Source organism: Chelonoidis abingdonii, chromosome 4, assembly GCF_003597395.2.
Source record: "Chelonoidis abingdonii isolate Lonesome George chromosome 4, CheloAbing_2.0, whole genome shotgun sequence".
Taxonomy (NCBI): domain Eukaryota; kingdom Metazoa; phylum Chordata; order Testudines; family Testudinidae; genus Chelonoidis; species Chelonoidis abingdonii.
In genome coordinates this window covers 44,087,288-44,106,501 of record NC_133772.1, presented here as the reverse complement: position 1 = coordinate 44,106,501, position 19,214 = coordinate 44,087,288, and the positions used below count along the sequence as shown (strand labels likewise).

Sequence of the window (19,214 nt, the reverse complement as noted above, 5' to 3'; positions counted from 1 at the left end):
CCATCCTCTTTGGAACCCCCTTCAGGTAGTTGAAGGCTGCTATCAAATCCCCCTCCCCTTCACTCTTCTCTTCCGCAGACTAAGTAAGCCCAGTTCCCTCTGCCTCTCCTCATATGTGCCCCAGCCCCTAATCATTTTTGTTGCCCTCTGCTGGACTTTCTCCAAATTGTCCACATCTTTTCTATAGTAGGGGACCCTAAACTGGATGCAATACTCCAGATGTGACCTCACCAGTGCCGAATAGAAGGGAATAATCACTTCCCTCAATCTGCTGACAATGCTCCTACTAATGCAGCCCAATATGCTGTTAGCCTTCTTGGCAACAAGGGTACACAGTTGACGCATATCCATCTTTTCATCCACTGTAATCCCCAGGTCCTTTTCTGCAGAACTGCTACTTAGCCAGTCAATCCTCAGCCTGTAGCAGTGCAGGGATTCCTCTATCCTAAGTGCAGAACTCTTCACTTGTCCTGGTTGAACCTCAGATATCTTTTGACCCAATCCTCCAATTTCTCTAGGTCACTCTGGACCCTATCCCTACCCTCCAGCATATCTACTTCTGCCCCCAGTTTAGTGTCATCTTCAAACTTGCTGAGGGTGCAGTCCATCCCATCATTCAGAACATTAAGGAAGATGTTGAACAAAACCAGCCCCAGGACCAACCCCTGGGGCACTCAAGGGCTTGATCAAGCAGATCACTACACGTTGAACCCAACAATCTAGCCAGCTTTTTATCCACCATATAGTCCATTCATCCAATCCACACTTCTTTAACTTGCTGGCAAGAATACTGTGGGCAGACTGTCTGGGGTCTTTAATTTAGCATGTGCGGTCAACTCATTACTACGTTGCCCAGGTTTTACAGTAATTTCCAGCAAATGCTGTAGCTGTAACCTTGGACAGCACACCACGGTCATAAACAGTTAGCAGTCTGTAGAAAAACAATTGGCATGATTTTCAACCAATGTGAACTAATTATGCTGTCAAGGGCAAAGCCAGCACTGAAGTCACAGATGTTTATTACTGTTCCTGTAAAATAAATGTACCCAAATATTTATACTGAACATGGCCTTGGAGACTAAACATATTGGGATGTCACTTTAAAATAGTGAGTTACAGTTAAATCATTTTCTGATCTCATTAAACAAGAGTAAGTTTTCAATGTATTCTGTGGGGTTGCAAAAAACAATACCTTGTTCATCTTAGAAAAGCATTAGTAAGGCTATGGGGTTTGTATGGCATGTTCCAAGCAGAAGGAAAGTCAGGTTTTTTGTTTTTATTAGGATAAATAGGGAGTCAGTGGCCCATGCCATGGGGAAGCAGCATAATCCAGCTCTGTCATCTCTGAAGGCTGTGGTTGTGGTCAGGTTGAAAAATTTAAATCAAAAGCTATAGCCGCATGTCAGAATTATTAAGCAACATCATGAGGAAGATCAAGCTATACGCCTAAGAAAGAGATAGCTTACTGGAAATGGCTCATTTCTTCCCAACCCTACCTCACTGTTGAATTACAGTGTAGCAGTTTACGGTATATAATAGTCACACATCTGGTTAACTTTGATGAGACATTTAAAAAACTGTTTAGGAACAAAATCTACATCAGGTAAATATTAATATATTAAGCAATACGATCTACTTTAGATTGCTGATTAATGCAGTGATGTGTATGGAGTGAGAACTTCTCATAGACTGAGCAAATAAACTGCTGTCATTTCCCTTGGTTTCATGATGCCAAAAATCAGTCTTTTGCAATGTATAAATCCAAAAAGATTCAGTCTACAAGTATTTAAATCATTGTATTCATTAAATAAATATTAAGTATCTCCTACCTCACCTGCTAGCAGTCTTTCAGATGAGTTGTGAAGGAGAAGATCTGAGAAAAATATAATTGAACACTATTTAGATATATTCTGGAATGGGTTTTTCCTTAATTAACTTGAAATAAAAAAGAGAGAGAGAGAGAGAGAGAGACTTCTATTTACCAACAAACATTCACAACTCTCATAGAAATCACCCTGTCTATATTATATCTTTATATTATTTTGAACACAAAAGCTTTAGGAGGTCAGCCATCATACTCTGATCTGCATTTCTATCTCTTTATGTATATATACAGAGTGAGAATCTCTTATTGGACCAGCATTGTTGAGGAAAAGAGACAACCTTTCTAGCTATACAGGATTCTTCAGCAGGTCTGGAAAAGGCACTCAGTGTCACAGCTGCATTCAAGGTGCAACAGATCGTTTAGCGTAAGTAGTTAAAACATATTGTAAGAGACCATTCAAGTTGAAGAGGCCAGTTAATAGCTCGCATGCAGTGGTGGTGCAGCTGGGTTAGTTCCAGGATTTTTGAGAGACAAGATGGGTGAGGTAATATCTTTTACTGGACCAACTTCTGTTTGTGAGAGAGAAAAGCTTTCAACCTTGCACAGAGCTCTTCAGAAGAAGTTGGTCCAATAAAAGATACTACCTCACCCATCTTGTCTTGCTAGTTAATAGCTTGGCAGTTATAGGACAAAAAGGGCAGTTGGGGGTTTATAGATTGCTATAAGAAGCCATAAATCCAGTTTCTGTATTAAGACCATGGCTTTTAGTATCTAGCAAGGTTATGAATTTAAGCTCCCAGGCCTGACCCATCCGAGGGGTCAGATATGGAGTGATCATTTGGGGAAAAATGGTCATCCATGGGTGATAAGGTGTCTTTGTCTTTTATCATTTTTCTGAGAGTTCACTCAAGACTGTACTGAGTGGCTTGTTATTGGGGCATCTAGTGCACTGGATGAGGTGTGTACATACACACACAAGCTTATTTATGCTACACTGGCCATGTGAACCAGGGAATAAATACCTTTGCTTCTGCAAGAATGGAATAAACTGAATACCAGGGAATAAACTGCATTCACTTTACACCTTAAACCTTCTCACTTGCACTGTGCTCACTAACCTAATTCAGGTGAGACTTCTGTAATTCCAAACCCGTGAGCAGTTCCCTCGTGCCTACCCCACAACTGCCCTTTAAAAAAAAAAAAAAAAAAATGAAGATGAGGGGAAAACTGGGCCTGATTCTCCATTTACTTACACCAGTGACAATCAGGAGTAACTCCAAGGCAATCAATGGTGTTCCACTAGGTACAAGACTAATGTGAGAGGAAATTCAGATCCTTTGTCTTAAATAGGCAGAAGTTTAGGTGAAAGCAAGGATTAAAAATTACCCTAGTAGAAACTGCAGGCCCTGAGGAATATGAGTAACTTCTAGAGCAGTCAGTGGGGGTTACTTGTATGGGATGGGAAGGAGAGTCAGGGTCATTGAAGCCCAGACCCGCAAAGGCATTTAGGTGCCTAATTCCCATTAAAATCAGTGGCTAAATACTGAGTTTGATGTTCTTGTTCCAAGTATTTTTAGTGAGGTGTGGACCAGAAATCCCTACAAATCAATGCAATGCTATATCCCATTAGAGAGTTGGGAGTCATAGCTGAATGGTATGTAGCCTGTGGGAAGATCCTCAGCTGTTGTAAATTGTTATAGCCCCGAAGACAAGGTATACCAGCTGAGGGTCTGCCTCTTAGGGCTAAAATCTATAAGGTTACAAAAGAGCAGCCTTGAACTCACATTCCAGTCAGTAGAAAAATCTATTTTTTGTGCTATTTCCCACCCCCCGTCTAGCTGGTTCGCTTTACTTACTACGAGTCATGGTAACTAAGGCAACCAGGTTGTGCAGGCAGAAGGATGAAAAAATGAGTATCAACAGAAGTGTTTAAAACTCTAAAACTATTACAAAAATACCTTTCCTCTAATATCCATTAAATAGATAAAAACTTTAACTCCCCACTCTATAACGTATCTTATGGGCAGTTGTATGGGATGACCTACATAACACACTTTTGCTTTCATCGTTCATGAATAATGCATCCACACCAAATTAACCCCAGTAAAAGCTTGATACCAAACTACACTCTCATGTATGTCAGTGGGATTTTCCCCATTGACTTCTGTAGAAGATGGTTTGGGTCCCAGTATATAACCAACAATTTTAAATCCTGCTGTTCTGCAGAACAAAAATTGCTTTAGAAGATACTTTCAGGAAATTCTTAAAATGTGTGAGGGTCAAAGCCAATGCTGACTTACTATTTAATTTATGAATAACAGAGAAGTTATTTTTTAAAAAGCACATGTTAAACTAGGGGAAGCACACATGGAAACAAAATTATATATTATTGAATGAATGTCTGTATGTTTCACTATGCCTTCTGCTGAAAAGTAAATGTTTGCCAACTGTTACTATGCTTCTTACTTGTTACCACAGCTATTTCCTAATCTAAGTACAGTATAGGGGCAAACTGCTACAGTTCAGATCACATTTGCCAAGAGTTCTCAGACACTGTATCTAAAATACAGGAGTTTCCCACTATACTTGGAATCAGGGCCGGCGCTATGATTTAGGCAGCCTAGGCAATCGCCTAGGGCGCCAGGATTATTCGGAGGGTGGCATTTTGCTGGGGGGGCGGCAGGCGGCTCCGGTTGACCTGCTGCAGGCATGCCTGTGGACGGTCGGCTGCTCGCGTGGCTCCGGTGGACCGCCCGCAGGCATGCCTGCGGCAGCTCCACCAAACCCATGGACCAATGGACCCTCCGCAGGAATGACTGCAGCAGCTCCACCGGAGCCGTGGGATCGGTGCGGGGGGGCGGCGAAATGGCTGTGCGCCTAGGGCGCGAGAAACCCTAGCGCCGGTCCTGCTTGGAATACAGAATAATGCTGAATGTGGTTAATGCTGTCTACTTAATAGCAACTACTGTACTTACATTATAGGAATCTATATACTGTAGACATAAAGGCTTGATAGGATGGATGGTTGAAGATAAGACTAATAAACCCAGCTCAGTCTTGTAAAGAAACAAAGTCTCATATCAAGTTTACAGGCCCTGAATGATGAATAGAAAAGTAGGCAACAATGGGCTTCTTTCCTCAGCCAAAAAGCAGCCTTGCATTTCCCGTATCCAGTCCAGCAGTGATAATCTGAACTGCAGTTATCCTAAACTTACTGTTGTCTGAAATAAGGTCATGTCCTCTGACATGAAAACTCCCTCAATTATCAAAACCTTCAATTATCCAAATCTATTCAAATCCCCATGACATTTGGAAAAATCCAGATTGTACTGTATTTCTGTACCAGTTAATGATAAGTAGCTGCATTGTATTTGCTACCCCAAGCATTGAAAATGAAATTAACATTACGCTGTTATAAACAAAAGCCTTTTTATAAAAAAAAAAAAAAAAAGCTAACGCAGCCTGATATGTTAACCTCTTATTAAAATATATGGCAGTAATTAGCATAACTTTTTCCATTTTCCAATCATTTAAATCTACGGCAAACAGATACTACACCTATTAATGTTACGTGAATGCAAAGTCACATAGTAGGGTTACGGTTGTTATTTATTTTGAAATAATTGATTATTGTTTCCTATTTGCTTTCAAATTGTTGAGTTCTCTGTTGCTCTTGCTGAGGCATGTATCATTAAGATTTATTCAGACTGTGTTAAACAGTACAATCTGTTATGGTTCTAATAGAGTCCATGCCATCAGGAATGCTTTTTTTTTTTTTTAAAGCTAGTCTTAAATAGAAGTTTTTATACTCATTTTATGAAACGTTTTTCAATGCCAAAGACACATTGATATTTTAGGAACAATAATTTCCAATATGCCTTCTCATGGGTGCCTGTTACTTCTGCCTAAAAGCTTTGTGTTAGTGGACCCGACAATAATATATAAAAATAAAAGCGTTCTTGTAATTTACATTGATTGCAAACTAGGACCCCAGTCCTGCAAAGACTCGTGTGTAACCTTATGCACTGTAAACCCACTGCAGTCTCATTTCAAGATCAGGGCCTAGCACATTTTCTACTGAGCAGATCTGTCAATTTTGAGCCAAAACCTGCTATGGTTAGTGCTGCAAAAAGCCACCGTTTCTACTGAACAAGCACATGGAGGCCTGGTCTACACTAGAAAATTAAGTTGGCATAACTAAATCGCTCATAACTACACTCTGATTGATGTAGTTAAGCCAGCCTAAGTCCACGTGTAGCCAGTGCTAGGTCGACGGAAGAATTCTTCTGTCGACCTAGCTACTGCCTCTCAGGGAGGTGGAATATCAATGTTGATGGGAGAATCCCTCCCATCGGCAATGGTAGTGCTGACACTGAAGGGCTCCATTGGTGTAGCAGAGCAGCTGTGCTGCCATAGTGTTTTAAGTATAGAGTAGCACTTACACGGACACAAAACTCATGTACTTAAAAATACGTGAAGTTCCTGTTACTAAATAAGTTCTAATCGAAGGCACTTCACACAACTAATTATATACATCACAACACGCTTGTGAGTTAAATAAAGTATTATTTTACTATTGTCTACTTCATACAATGAGATAGGAGAAGTGACTTATGCAAATTCACAAAGAGATGGGATAGACACTCACTCTAGTCCTGTGCTTGGACTTCTGAATGTTAAGCAAGAGTCAAATAACCTTGGAGAAATTGAATAGAGCTTCTTTTTAGTTAAGGTGTCTGTCACGTCTGTCCTAGCAGCTTTTATTGTTCACTTTTCATTTTAGCAATGCCAACAAAATGACAACATGCTGCTTGTAGATGTATCATTATACATACACATTTCCAGTTGGGTGAGGCCCTGCCTTTTTAAAATGACAAACCCATGGGAAACAACTCCATTAAGAAAACAGAAAGGCAGTACTGAGTGTGCATCTGGCAGAAGTGAATTTCATTGAAAACCAAGTACATTTTCTATTTTTAGAAATCTTAAGTAGGGTGTGTGCAAACATGTACATTCCTGCAGGCCGATGCTCTTTGAACCTTTCTCCCAGGTGCTCCTTTTCCCACTGCTGACTTGATGTCTTTTTTTCAGGCTGCTCTTCTCTTCATGGAGCAATGTTCCATTTCCTGTGTGCAAGGCTAATTCCCTCTCCTACTTCACAGCCATTCTTAAAACTGCCTTGTGCTTAGCTGTCCAGCTTTGATCTCCTCCCACTTGGAGTCAGCACCCATCCCTCCCATTCTCCTTAATAGTCTGTGCTGCAGCTTTACAAAGTAGACTATGAACTCCTGTTGGGCAGAAGCCTGGACATTTTATGGGTTTTGATAGTGCCTTGTACAACTAGTGTTGCTACACGAGTTAAGTTATGTACATAGTTTTCTATTGTGGCACAGAGGTTAATTAGTATTAGAGCATTATTCTCAGCACTGAAACAAAGGAACAACAATAAACTCGCATACTTTGTTTCCTCCTGAACCGTCTACAGTTGAAGAATATTCTGGATGTTTCATCCATGAAAAACATTTCCTCTTTGAAGCCAGAAGCACTGTAACATTTGATTTCAGGTACAGAATGAATATCTGCTAAAACATGTATTGATGTGCAGCGGACACGTATTCCCTATTGTGGGGCTGATTGTGCTGCCTTTACTCATGTTTAAAATCAGTGGAACTATTTGCGTAGTAAGGGACTACTCACTTGAGTAAAGGTAGAAGATTCAGCACCGCTGCGGTGAAATTCACCCCTGTGCAGAGGGACAGCACAAGCACCATTTAACTCCCGATATTCTACTGAGAGGCCTTAGGCCACGTCCACACTACGGGATAATATCGAATTAGCTAAAATCGGTTTTATAAAACTGATATTATAAATTCGATTTCATGCAGCCACACTAGGCACAGTAATTCGGCGTTGTGCGTCCATGGTCAGAGGCTAACGTCGATTTCTGAAGCGTTGCATTGTGGGTAGCTCTTCCGTAGCTATCCCATAGTTCCCGCAGTCTACCCCCGCCCCTTGGAATTCTGGGCTTTGAATCATTACTGTCGGCGGGTGGTTCTGGGTAAAGGCATAAGTCATCCTTCATCCGGGAAAACAATCAAGCTACAATCCTTTCGCACCGTTTTCCTGGATTGCCCTGCAGACGCATAAGCACGCAACCATGGAGCCCGTTCAGCTTTTTTTTTTCCGGCACGTATGATACCTGGATGCCATGGGAGTAGAGGCCGATACTCCCAGCGTACCACAGCAAGATTCATTGCCTTTGCAAACATGATAGCGAGATGCGTACCGGTCGTTCTGTACTGGTCTACTGCTAGGAGAAAACTGCAATGAGATGACAGTTCTCTCTCCTCCTCTTGTACTGTCCGCTGCTATCATGAGTGCCCCCTGGCTGAATCAAGCGGGGGTGCAACGCAAAGCAAAATTGGGATGGCACTCACTTGGGACTGAGTCCAATCCCTCCCTTCATGGTTCTAAAAATAGAGTCAGTCCTGCCAGAATAAGGGGCAAGTGTATTAATAGAAGGACCAGTGTATCAAGCACAGCTTGCTCCGTGTAAGTATCACAGGGGGTGCCCCTGCAACAAACCCCACCCATTGCATTCCTCCTCCCCCAACCTTCCTGGGATACCGTGGCAGTGTCCCCCCCCCATTTGTGTTCATGAAGTTATAAGAAGAATTCAGGAAATAAGAAACAGAGACGTGTTAAGTGAGATAAAATGAGGGGGAGGGCAGCCTGCCGGGGCTATGACAGTCAGGCAGTATGAATCTTTCTTTACACAGGAAAGGGCAGAGGGGCTGAGGAAAGCTCAGCCCCCAGTACTGAACTATGAATGAAGACAAAGTTTACAGCCGTTCTGTACCATCTACTTGGAGTAACTGGAGTCATTCCATTTTTGACCGCAGCGCCCCGGCCAGCTCACCGAGCCAGCCAGGAGCACTCACGGCTGATGGGACGCGGAATCTCATCATATTGGTACCGTCTACCACCGGGAGGTGAGAGAGGCGGATACTAGCTCTTCATGCTGCAAGCATCGCGTCTACCAGCACACGCATTCAGTACACAATAGGGTGACATTGAATAGAAGTCAAGAATGATTTCTTTTCCTTTTCTTTCACGTGGTGGGGGGGAAGGAACTGAGGAGCTATTCACCCTGACCACAGCACAAACACTAAGTGTTTGAACCTACAAGACATTGGGAGCCTCATAATGCAAATTTATTTCACAATCGCTCTAGACTGTTGTGATCGTTGACCTCTAGTATCTCCTCCCATCTTGAGGCGTGCCATTTGAGTCTCCTGGCCTTCACACACACTCAGGGTGTTCATTATTGCACGCGCCTGATGAACCACACAGCCGAGATTGATTTATCACCATAACGCTTTTGGCATTCCACTTCGTCAAACAGGGAGCTCTGATACAACAGACATTTGTCTCACCCGAGACACGATGACGAGATCTCAGTAACCATCCTGTATTAGTCCATGCTACGCGAGCGTGCAATTGTGATATAAAACTAGAGCACCACCCCATTTAAGTAGCTGATCAGAGCTCCATGCTGGGCAAACAGGAACAATTAATTCAAAAGTTCACGGCGGCTTTTCCTGTTTACCCTGCCTGCTGCATCGAGTTCCAGATTGCTGTCCAGAGCGGTCAGTGGTGCACTGTGGGATACCGCCCGGAGGCCATAACGTCGATTTCCGTCCACACTAACTGTAATCTGATATGTAATAGTCGAATTTAGGCGCTAACTTCCTCTCGTCGGGGAGGAGTACAGAAATCGATTTAAAGAGCCCTTTATATCGATATAAAGGGTGTTGTAGTGTGGACGGGTACAGTGTTAAATCGATTTAACGCTCTTTAAATCGATTTAAACGCGTAGTGTAGACCAGGCCTTAGAAGTCGCATTGTGCCAGGGACCAGCACAACAACGGAGGTGAATTTTACTACAGACATCAAAAAGAAGCTGGTATTTGCTTTGAGGAGTTCACTTGCATAGGAAAGGGTTGGGGAGTTGCAACAAGTGGATGCTTAAGGTGAAATCCTGGCCCCACTGAATCAATGAAAGTTTTGCCGTATTCAGTGGAACCAGGAGTGACACAGGACACATTCACTTTTTTAACTAATCCTGAAAGCATTTACTCTAAAATGTAAAGAAACAAAGCTCATTCAAAAAGCTAGGGGGTATGTGTGGAAAGAAAAGCTGCACAGTCTGCATAACTGATTCAACATTATTTCTGAAACAACATATCTTAAGCAACTATAAAGTGCTTGGCTCAAATTTTCACCTTGATCCTGGCTGGCCCCACTTCAGGAAAGCAGTGATATTTGGTGTCTTCAGTGGAACTTAAGCACATGCTTAACTGTAACACATTAGCTTAAGTGGTTTCCTGAACTGGGGCCTCTTCGAGGTGTTGAGCACCCCAAACGGGAAATTCCCTCACTTAAGCATAGGATTTTCCTTACTTTGATTTACTGTTTATGGTGTTGTTTAAAATGTAAAGGTAAAGCATGTCACAAAACCTACGCATGTTTGTATTTTGTGAAAAGCCTTTTGGTAAGCAATCATGCAGCCAGTGACAGACTGTGTGCAGTAGATCCCAGTTATATGTAGAACTGATTTGATTTCAGCAGGATTTGGGGAATGCAACGGGTCCAGACATTGTCTGATATTGGCCCATTCATATGATAGCTACAGCATTAATACAGTGCATTATATGCTTTTATTTTAATATGCATAATCTTTCACATTTAATTTAAAACAGTCACTGATCAAATGACAGACTATGGATCAAAGACCATGGAAGCCTATCGTGTAATGGAAGACTACTGGCACACCGTCTGATGTCCTATTAATGTTAAGAGAAGGGAGCTGTTAGTTAGGATAAATAATACTAACAATTAAGGAATTAATAAATATTACATTAAGGAAAACAAATAAGCAAACAGTAAAGTAACGCCAAGTGTCTAAACGAAAAACCTACCAGCCAAACAAACGGAGGAAAGTCAGAACTGCAATTGCTAACGCATCACTTGTCATCACTCACACACTACCATTTGTGCCTTAGGTTTTTGTGTAAATGTTTGTTCCATCTATTAGAATAATTGGTCCCAATGAGTGAGAGGAGGATAAGGGATCTCGGGTCAGTTTAAGACTTCTTGTGTTTTCCATTGGTAGCACATACACACTTCCTCACTGTTGTGCGCTTGCCTGCTCTACTTTTTTGTACTGGAAATAAAAGAAATGTTGACAAGAATCACAGTACCACATGAAGTGATGAAGGGGGCCAATGTAGTGGGAAAGAAATATACAGGTCTGTTCATGGAGTCAGAAAAAATTATGTTGATTCTCTATTGCAATGACTGAACCAAGACCTATGTTTTAGGTGTTGGGTTGTTTTGGGGGTTTTTTTGGTGGTAGTGAGGGGGGAGGGGTCGGGGGGACGTCTGTTGTGTAAAAGCCTCCAATCCTTCTCCCCATTGCTTATATAATATGAAAGAAAAAAATGTTACATATTTTACTGCCATTTAAGATTAGCCATGTCAAATTTTAGCAGGGCTTGGAAACAGCCACAACAGGCTCATAAGCCATGTTGTTGTATCAATGGATCTATTATTATCTTTTTCTTCAGATTGCTAGCTTTCATTTAAAAAAACAAACAAACAAATCCAAAAACTTAAATCTCTAGATTTTAGGGTTGCAAAGAAACCTCAAAAGAGCTGGTATGTTGGCAGAGAGTCTGAAATAGTAGTTCTCAGAGGTATGGGCTGCCCCATTCATCAACCAGGAATTAATTCAGGCAGGCCCTGGCCTGTGTTATGTAGGAGGTCAGACTAAATAATCACAAGGGTCCTTTCTGACTTTATAATCTAGGAATCTCACTCAGTGAGGTGATGTTAACTCACATCCCCTATGATGCTAATTCACTCTCCACATGGTTAACAAATTTCATTCCTCATGTAAGGGTTTATCTGCTTACAAAAGATGCAGATACACAACCCACCCTCCTCGCAGCACAGATATAGTTATATCAGTATAAAAGTGCTTTCTTTATACTTGTTATTGCTACACCTGTAGAGCAGGCGTTCTCAAACTGGGGGTCAGGACCCCTCAGGGAGTCACGAGGTTATTACATGGCGGGGGGAGGGGGGATCGCGAGCTGTCAGCCTCCATCCTAATAAACCCCGCTTTGCCTCCAGCATTTATAATGGTGTTAAATATAAAAAGTGTTTTTAATTTATAAAGGGGGAGAGGAAGGTTGCACTCAGAGGCTTGATATGTGAAAGGGATTACCAGTACAAAAGTTTCAGAACCACTGCTGTAGAGCCACACAGGCAGAAGAATAAGCTGCATCGTGTCAGGTACCTCTATCCCAATATAACTATGTCCGCACGAGGGTGGTAATGATAGAGAGAGAGAGAGAGAGAGATAGACATATTTAATCAACAATCACACCCCTACCCAAAATAGTTCTACTGGTATAAAATCTGGACCTAGCCCAGGCCTAAGAAAGAAGAGGGAAGATCACAGACCTGCACAATTTACTGTAGTGACTTCTCCTTTTGGTGCTATACCACTACTTATTTTGTTTCCCCAGCTGAGAAGGATCCAAGCTCAAAGAGCCTTGCAGAGCTCCAGGGCAGGGTACATACCATTCCCATACAAGCAGCAACAATCATATTTTGAACATCTGCAAATTCAGGAGCAGCGCGAGTTATATGGGCTCGTGGTGCCTGTGCTCCAGGAATATTCAGGGCCCGCGGGCCCAGCTCCACCAACGTTCGTGGCCAGGTCTTTCCCCAGCCCCGCCTGCCGCCCCCTGTGCGCCTCCCTCAGAGCATCGCCCGGCCCAAACTGCTGCCCTCGGGTGATTTAAAAGGGCCTGGGGGCCCTCGGCCACCACCGGCAGCACAGTGGGGCTTAGGCAGCTTACTGCCCAGCCTCACTCCGTGCCACTTCCGGAAGCGGCCGGAATGGTCCTGTGGCCCTGAGGGGCAGGTGTCTCCGTGTGCTTCCCCTGTCCCAAGCGCCAACTCTGCAGCTCTCATTGGCTGGGAACTGCAGCCAATGGGAGCTGCAGGGGCGGTGCCTGTGGGCAGTAGCATGCGGAGACCCTTCCCCCTAGGAGCTGCTGTCAGAGGGGTGTGCAGGTCAGTTTCATGAGCCGCCCGAAGTAAGCATCACACCCCTCACCCTCTCCCACGCCCCAACCCCGTCTCAGCCGAGAGCCCACACCCAAACTCTCTCCCAGAACCAGCCCCCCACACCCTCTCCAGCACCCCAACCCCCACCCAGATCCTGCACCCAAACTCCCTTCCAGAGCCTGATCCCTCACCCCCTCCTGACCGAAACTCTCTCCCAGAGCTTGAACCCTGTCCTGCACCCAAACTCTCTCCTAGAGCCCACAGCCATCCCTGCACCCCCTGCTCCAGCCCAGAGCGTGCACCCAACCTCCCTCCCAGAACCTGCACCACTCCTGCACCCAAACCCCCTCCCAGAGCCTTAGGCAGGTGTGTGTCGGGGGGAAGGGGCAGGACTTGGACTTGTTCTGGGCACCACCAAAAATTATACAAAGCTATGCATAGTCTACTGTAAGCAGCAGGGCCGGCTCTAGCCATTTCGCTGCCCCAAGCACGGCAGCATGCCGCAGGGGGCACTCTGCCACTCGCCGGTCCCGCGGCTCCAGTGGACCTCCTGCAGGTGTCCCTGCAGATGCTCCACTGGAGCCGTGGGACCGGCGAGCGGCAGAGCGCCCCCTGCGGCATCCCGCCCCAAGCACGCGCTTGGGCCTGGAGCTGGCCCTGGTAAGCAGCATCTCATTCACAGAGGTGCAGCATATTTTGTAAGTGGTGTGTGGGAGAGTACTGCTCCCTTCCCTTCTGCCTCCATCTAACCCCTAGATTTTAGCCTTGACAATGTCCCTTTTAATCAGGCCTCTCAGAATATCTTAATAAGTAATGATCATGATTGATACTTGGCATTTACACAACTGTTCACATTCAAGGTGTCTTACCAACTTGTGCCTGCTAGAGGATGGAAAATTGCCAAAGGATGGACACTTCAATAGGAAATGGACAATTCGATTTTTTTGGGGGGTGGTTCAAAATAAACTAAACATTTCCTTTTTTGGACCCCCTCTACTCTGCATTTCTGATGCACCCAACACCCTATCATTTAGGTACTAAATCTTAACTAACCTTCCTAATTGTAAAGAAATTGTTTGTTTTTATAGTTAAAAATGCTATTTGTTCTAAAAACTACTGAATTTGCCCTCAGAAACACCTGCCAAAAGCAAATTTCACATGAAACAGAAAAAAAGACAAAAACCCCAAACATCTCTCCCCAAACTATCAGGTGAAAATGGAGCTTTTTGCAGAAAAGCTGATCTATAGCCTTCATCTTGCAATTCACTGTGTGTGGATGGACTGGGAGAGTTTCATACAGAGTTCAGCAGACTTCCAGTATGATGAATTATAGGATCCAGGGCTTGGATTATCAAAGTGCTGTAGTAGGCGATAAGAGCTTCTAATATGAAAAAGTGTCCTGCATTCTTTAATGTAGCTTAATAGATGAAGCCTACATAGCATAGTAATGGACACTTCAGAAATGCAGAGAGATGAAATAGGTTAGGTAGGTGAATGAAGGGCTGCCCTGGACATATGGGAGGATTGGAGGTGTTTGTACATTTCATGGCCAGGAAAGGCAGAAGTAGCCTGGGACCCTTCTCCTTTTGTCTCTCCTGACATGCAAGCTGGGGAGGGTCCCAGAACCCGGCTGTCAAGAGAACAGAAATCAGGAACCTCAGCCCATAGGGTTTTCAGCAGAACAGAGAGCCGGTCTGGTGACGTTTAGGGTTAAGGGGCCTCCCCATCCCCCAGCATCCAGCCTGAGTACTCAGGCCAGCCTGGAAGTGGCTTGAAGCCTTGAGAAAGTTCCAAAGGCCACTGCTGCCAGGCTGAGTCACGCTATGGGCTGGGCAGCAACTGCATTCCTGAGCAGTGTCACGGCTTGGGAGCAGGCAAGGGGAATAGAGGGAGAGAAAGGAGACAGGCGAGGGGCTAGGTAGGTAGAGGGGATGGGGAGGGAAGACGTGGGTAGGTGTTGGGGGGAGACACAGGAAGAGAGAAGAGGCTTGGGGAGGGTTGCCAGTTTTGGTTGGATGTATTCTTGGAGTTTTCATCACATTACATTCCTGAATTAAGGATTAATCTTTAATTCCTGGAGACTCCAGGACTATCCTGGAGGGCTGGCAACTCTAGGAGGGGGGAAGAGGGCATGGGGGAGACCTGAGACAGATGGGAAGTTGGGGGAAGGGCACAAACAGAAGGAATGGGAAGCTGCAAGGGAGCGGAGCAGAGGGGGAGCTGTAGAGAGGCAAGCTGGGAACAGGGGTGGAAAGGAGAGGGGGGCATGAAAAAGGCTGAAGTGGGAGGGGGCGGGCATGCAGGAGGCTGTGTGAGGTGAACCGGCTTGGAACTGGATCTGGAGGGGGATGAGGGGGCAGGCGGAGCCTGAGGCCAGCGGGGGAGGAGGTGCCGGATACTCAGGCGCGGCTCGGGGAGGGCCAGGGCCAGGGCCAGGGCCGGGCAGGGGAGGCCGGGGTGAGTGACAGCAGGGCTGGGGAGGGAGGGGGACCGGAAGAGCGAGGCGCTGACTCACCGCAATAAATTGTTCTCCAGCCAGCGCTCTTCGCCCATTGCAGCTGGAGCAAGAGCAGCTGCAGAGTTCGCCGGCTCGCAGAGGATGAAGATGCCGGGCGAGGTGATCCGGGAGGGCGAGCTGGAGAAGCGCAGCGACAGCCTCTTCCAGTTCTGGAAGAAGAAGCTGGTGGTGCTGACCAAGGACAGCCTGAGTCTCTTCCCGGACGGGCACAAGCGCGCCCGGGGCAAGGAGCTGGGCTTCCACTCCATCCTCAAGGTGGACTGCGTGGAGCGCACGGGCAAGTACATCTACTTCACCATCGTCACCACGGACCGCAAGGAAATCGACTTCCGCTGCCCGGACCAGAGCTGCTGGAACGCCTCCATCACCATGGCGCTCATCGACTTCCAGAACAAGCGGGCCATCCAGGACTTCAAGAGCCGCCAGGAGCTGGAGCAGGCGGCCGGCAGCCAGGAGCGGCGCCTGGCCCGAGCGCCCTGAGCAGCCCGCGGGGCGGCAGGACAGGAGGAGGGACGGCGAAAGGTGAGCCGCGGGGGGGTCCGGGGAGCGCCCCGAACCTGCGAGCGCGGGCCGAGGGGAGCCGAGCGCGCCCCAAGGCCCCGCGGGGTTCGCAAAAGACGCGCGTGGGCTGCGGCGCTGCGCCTTAGCCTGTCTCCACTGAGCTTCGCGGGCTGCAGGGCCAGCGGCGGGAGAGCAGAGATCGCACGCAGGCGAGCTCGCAACGTGCTTAGTGTCGCGGGAGGCGTTGCCCCCCGGGTTCCAGACCGGCGCTGCTCCCGGGCTTTAAAGAGCGGCTGCGAGCCCCTGAGAGCACGTGGCTCATGCTGCCTTTTCACTGGGACTCCCACGGGGGGACTCGGATCAGCCGGCTCTGCCCCTAGCACTCGGACTGAAGCGGCACCCCCTGACCTTAGGCTTAACCCCATCCCCGTCTTTTGCATTGGCTAAAAGCGTAGCCCTGGCGCCTGCAAGCAGATGCGCTGATTGAATTAGCAGAGCCGGTCCGTACTGGGGTTGAATGGACGTGGCTCCACAGCGGCCCCTGCTGGGCCGTGCAATTTAATGGTTCCCGGAAAGCCCCAATATGCCGTTGGCTTATTATGAAAATCACTTGGGATAGTCTTAAAGCAGGGGTAGGCAAGCTGCGGAACACAAGCTGATTTTAAGTGACACTCACACTGCTCAGGTCCTGGCCACTGGTCTGTGGGGCTCTGCATTTTAATTTAATTTTAAATGAAGCTTCTTAAACATTTTAAAAACCTTTATTTACTTGACATGCAATAGTTTAGTTATATATTATAGACTTATAGAAAGAGACCTTCTAAAAACATTAAAATGTATTACCAGCAAGCAAAACCTTAAATTAGAGTGAATAAATGAAGACTTGGCACACCACTTCTGAAAGATTGGCAGCCCCTGTCTTAAAGCCACTTTAGCATCTGTGAGCCTGGAATAAGAAGTGACTTCCTAGTAACTAGTGTGGCAAATATCTCAATTGTTAAGAGGATAAAGGCAGCAATAATGGGAATGGGAGAACTGCTGTTGGGATGCTGCCTTCCTCTGCTCTCTCACATGGGCTGGCGACCTCCTTCTGCGGGTCTGACACTGCCTGGTTCTCCCTGGGAATACTCTCCCATCATGTGCTCGAGGCCAGACTTCGGTTTTAATGCTTGAATTGGGGAAGGGGCTTGGAGGGTCCAGGCCTTCTTACTGCTTTGAGGGGCTACCTCACATCTGTCTTATTCAAAGCATGGGGTGGGCTGTGTTTGCCTGTTTCAGGCTTTTATTAATTACCCCCTTATGCTCCCTCCTCCCCTAATTCAAGCAGTGGGCATGGACTTTTCATGCTGCAGCTTTTGTCTGGAAAGTAATACTAGCCTTTAGATTGGCACCAATGCTGCTTCTTAAGCTATTGTGGCCAGCAGAGAACGCTTAGACTTGGCGCTCCATTTTGGAGGCTGAGCTTTTTGTCCTTTTTTGAGTGTTACCTATCAGGGATCTCTGGGTGATACTGTGCATGGTTACTAACTAGCAAGATCAATTATGCCACTTAGTTGAGGAAATGTGGACAGACACTTAATGGGGGCTTCTTTAAGCAACTCTGTATATAGGCTGGGATTTTTAAATATGAGTGCCAAACTCCCTCAGGCACTTACCCCACAAGAATACTGCTGTATTGTTCCACTTCTGACTTATTTTCTGTTGCTCTTTTTAGAATGCACTGCATCAGATCGAGTGTCTTGGACTGAAATGGGACAGGGTACCAATGAAGGAAAGCAAAGAAGGTGGCTGGGAACAGTTGGGTTTCCTCCAAGTCTGAGGCTGCTGAGCAAAGAGCCCTGAGCTTCGCCTGAGATGCATTTTAAAAACCAAAGACTCTTTCAAAAGGACTTCTGGTGAAGCTTCAAGAAGTGGCACAGCTTTGCAAACTACTCTTATCTATTTATAAGATGCAAAGAATATTCAGCGCCCATTGGTGCAAAACAAACCCAATTTAAATTATTTGTGGTATCTATATTTGTATTTATTTTGATGAATGTCTTTAAGCAGATGTCTTAATATTGCTTTTGCATTAATGTGTCCATTCCAAATAAATTACTTGAAATGTTCACATTTTATTACTATACACTATAGTGCAGTACGTTTTTTGGTGCAGGTTGCAGAATAATAGTTCATAGACACCATCTGTAAATAGGGCTACACTAATCTATCCAAACAATTCTGTTAATAAAACTACTAGTGTGCTTTGATAACAGAGCTGATATGTCTGTAGGAAAGAGCCTGTTTCAATTGGTCTCCAAGCAGAAAATCAGTTGCTTCTAAATTAGGAATTGCTATACTGTATCAGACCTGGCCCTTCTAATCCAGAATTCAATAGTCAGGAGTAGTTGCGTCTGAGGAAGGTGCAAGAACCCCTGCAGACACCAGTTACAGAATAAAAGTGCCTTCCAGAATGTTTCCTCTAATACCCCCTGCTTGCTTAGCCCAGAAGAAGAGGGATAGCTGAACTGGTTCAGGATAAAATAAAGACCAACATATAGAATGAAGGTTTATATAACAAGTTCCCTGTTATTTCACATCTCCATGCATCTTTGCAGTTTCTAGATCCAGCCAGGATCCGCCATGCTGAATGTGAGGGGCTGTTCTCGTGGGGTTTCCAGCCTCACCAGAGGTAGGAAGTGCTGTACATCTTACCAGCTTCTTCTTAGGACACTTTGCAGAGCCAAGGGGTTGGAGAAATAGCTGAACTTCCTGGTACTGTGCTTAGGAAAATCAGGTCTTATGAGACTTATTGCTAATTAATCTACATTTCCTTGAGAGTAATTCTGCAACATACGGCTATCCTTTCTCTACAACTAGAAAGGGGAAGTACAAGGAAAAATGCATTTGGCACTAAAACTGAGTTGCAAGACTCTTCCTGTGTAGTGTTCCTTACTAATGGTCTGAAACTGAAATCCTTATTCAGGTAAAGTTCCCACCGACTTCCACAGAGTCTTTGTTGAGGGAGACCAGAGAATATTGGTGGAAACTACAAAGATTATACTGAGAACAGCATGTAGGAGGGTTAATTAAGGGCTGATTAAAGCATAGTTCTAATAAGGAGCTAGTGGAGGGTGTGGCTCAAAAGGGAAGTGCTTGTTCACCCAAGAAGTGGGAAATGCCATGGCTATAAACTACTAATGAGGTCTTGTAAGTTATGGACTAGCTGCTTTTTTCCCACAGGATGAA

General features: G+C 45.4%; 2 protein-coding genes across 2 annotated transcripts in view; one reads left to right on the top strand and one right to left on the bottom strand.

Moving 5' to 3' along the window:
* Positions 1–1,799: 1,799 nt before the first annotated feature.
* SLC67A1 (solute carrier family 67 member 1) overlaps positions 1,800–19,214 on the bottom strand; it is a 165,841-nt gene continuing 148,426 nt past the window's right edge. The window contains exon 14 of the mRNA XM_075065108.1: positions 1,800–1,873. Coding sequence (XP_074921209.1) covers positions 1,815–1,873 — 59 coding nt within the window. The 3' untranslated portion in view covers positions 1,800–1,814. The remainder of the gene's footprint in view (positions 1,874–19,214) is intronic.
* On the top strand, positions 15,565–18,111 carry PHLDA2 (pleckstrin homology like domain family A member 2). The gene is made up of 2 exons (XM_032770354.2): positions 15,565–16,007; positions 17,701–18,111. The coding sequence occupies exon 1, from the start codon at positions 15,567–15,569 to the stop codon at positions 15,963–15,965; it is 399 nt and encodes a 132-aa protein (XP_032626245.1). The 5' UTR covers positions 15,565–15,566; the 3' UTR covers positions 15,966–16,007; positions 17,701–18,111.

Coding starts and splice junctions, on each gene's coding strand:
- PHLDA2 (XM_032770354.2), top strand. CDS start 15,567: ATGAAGATGCCGGGCGAGGTGATCCGGGAGGGCGAGCTGGAGAAGCGC.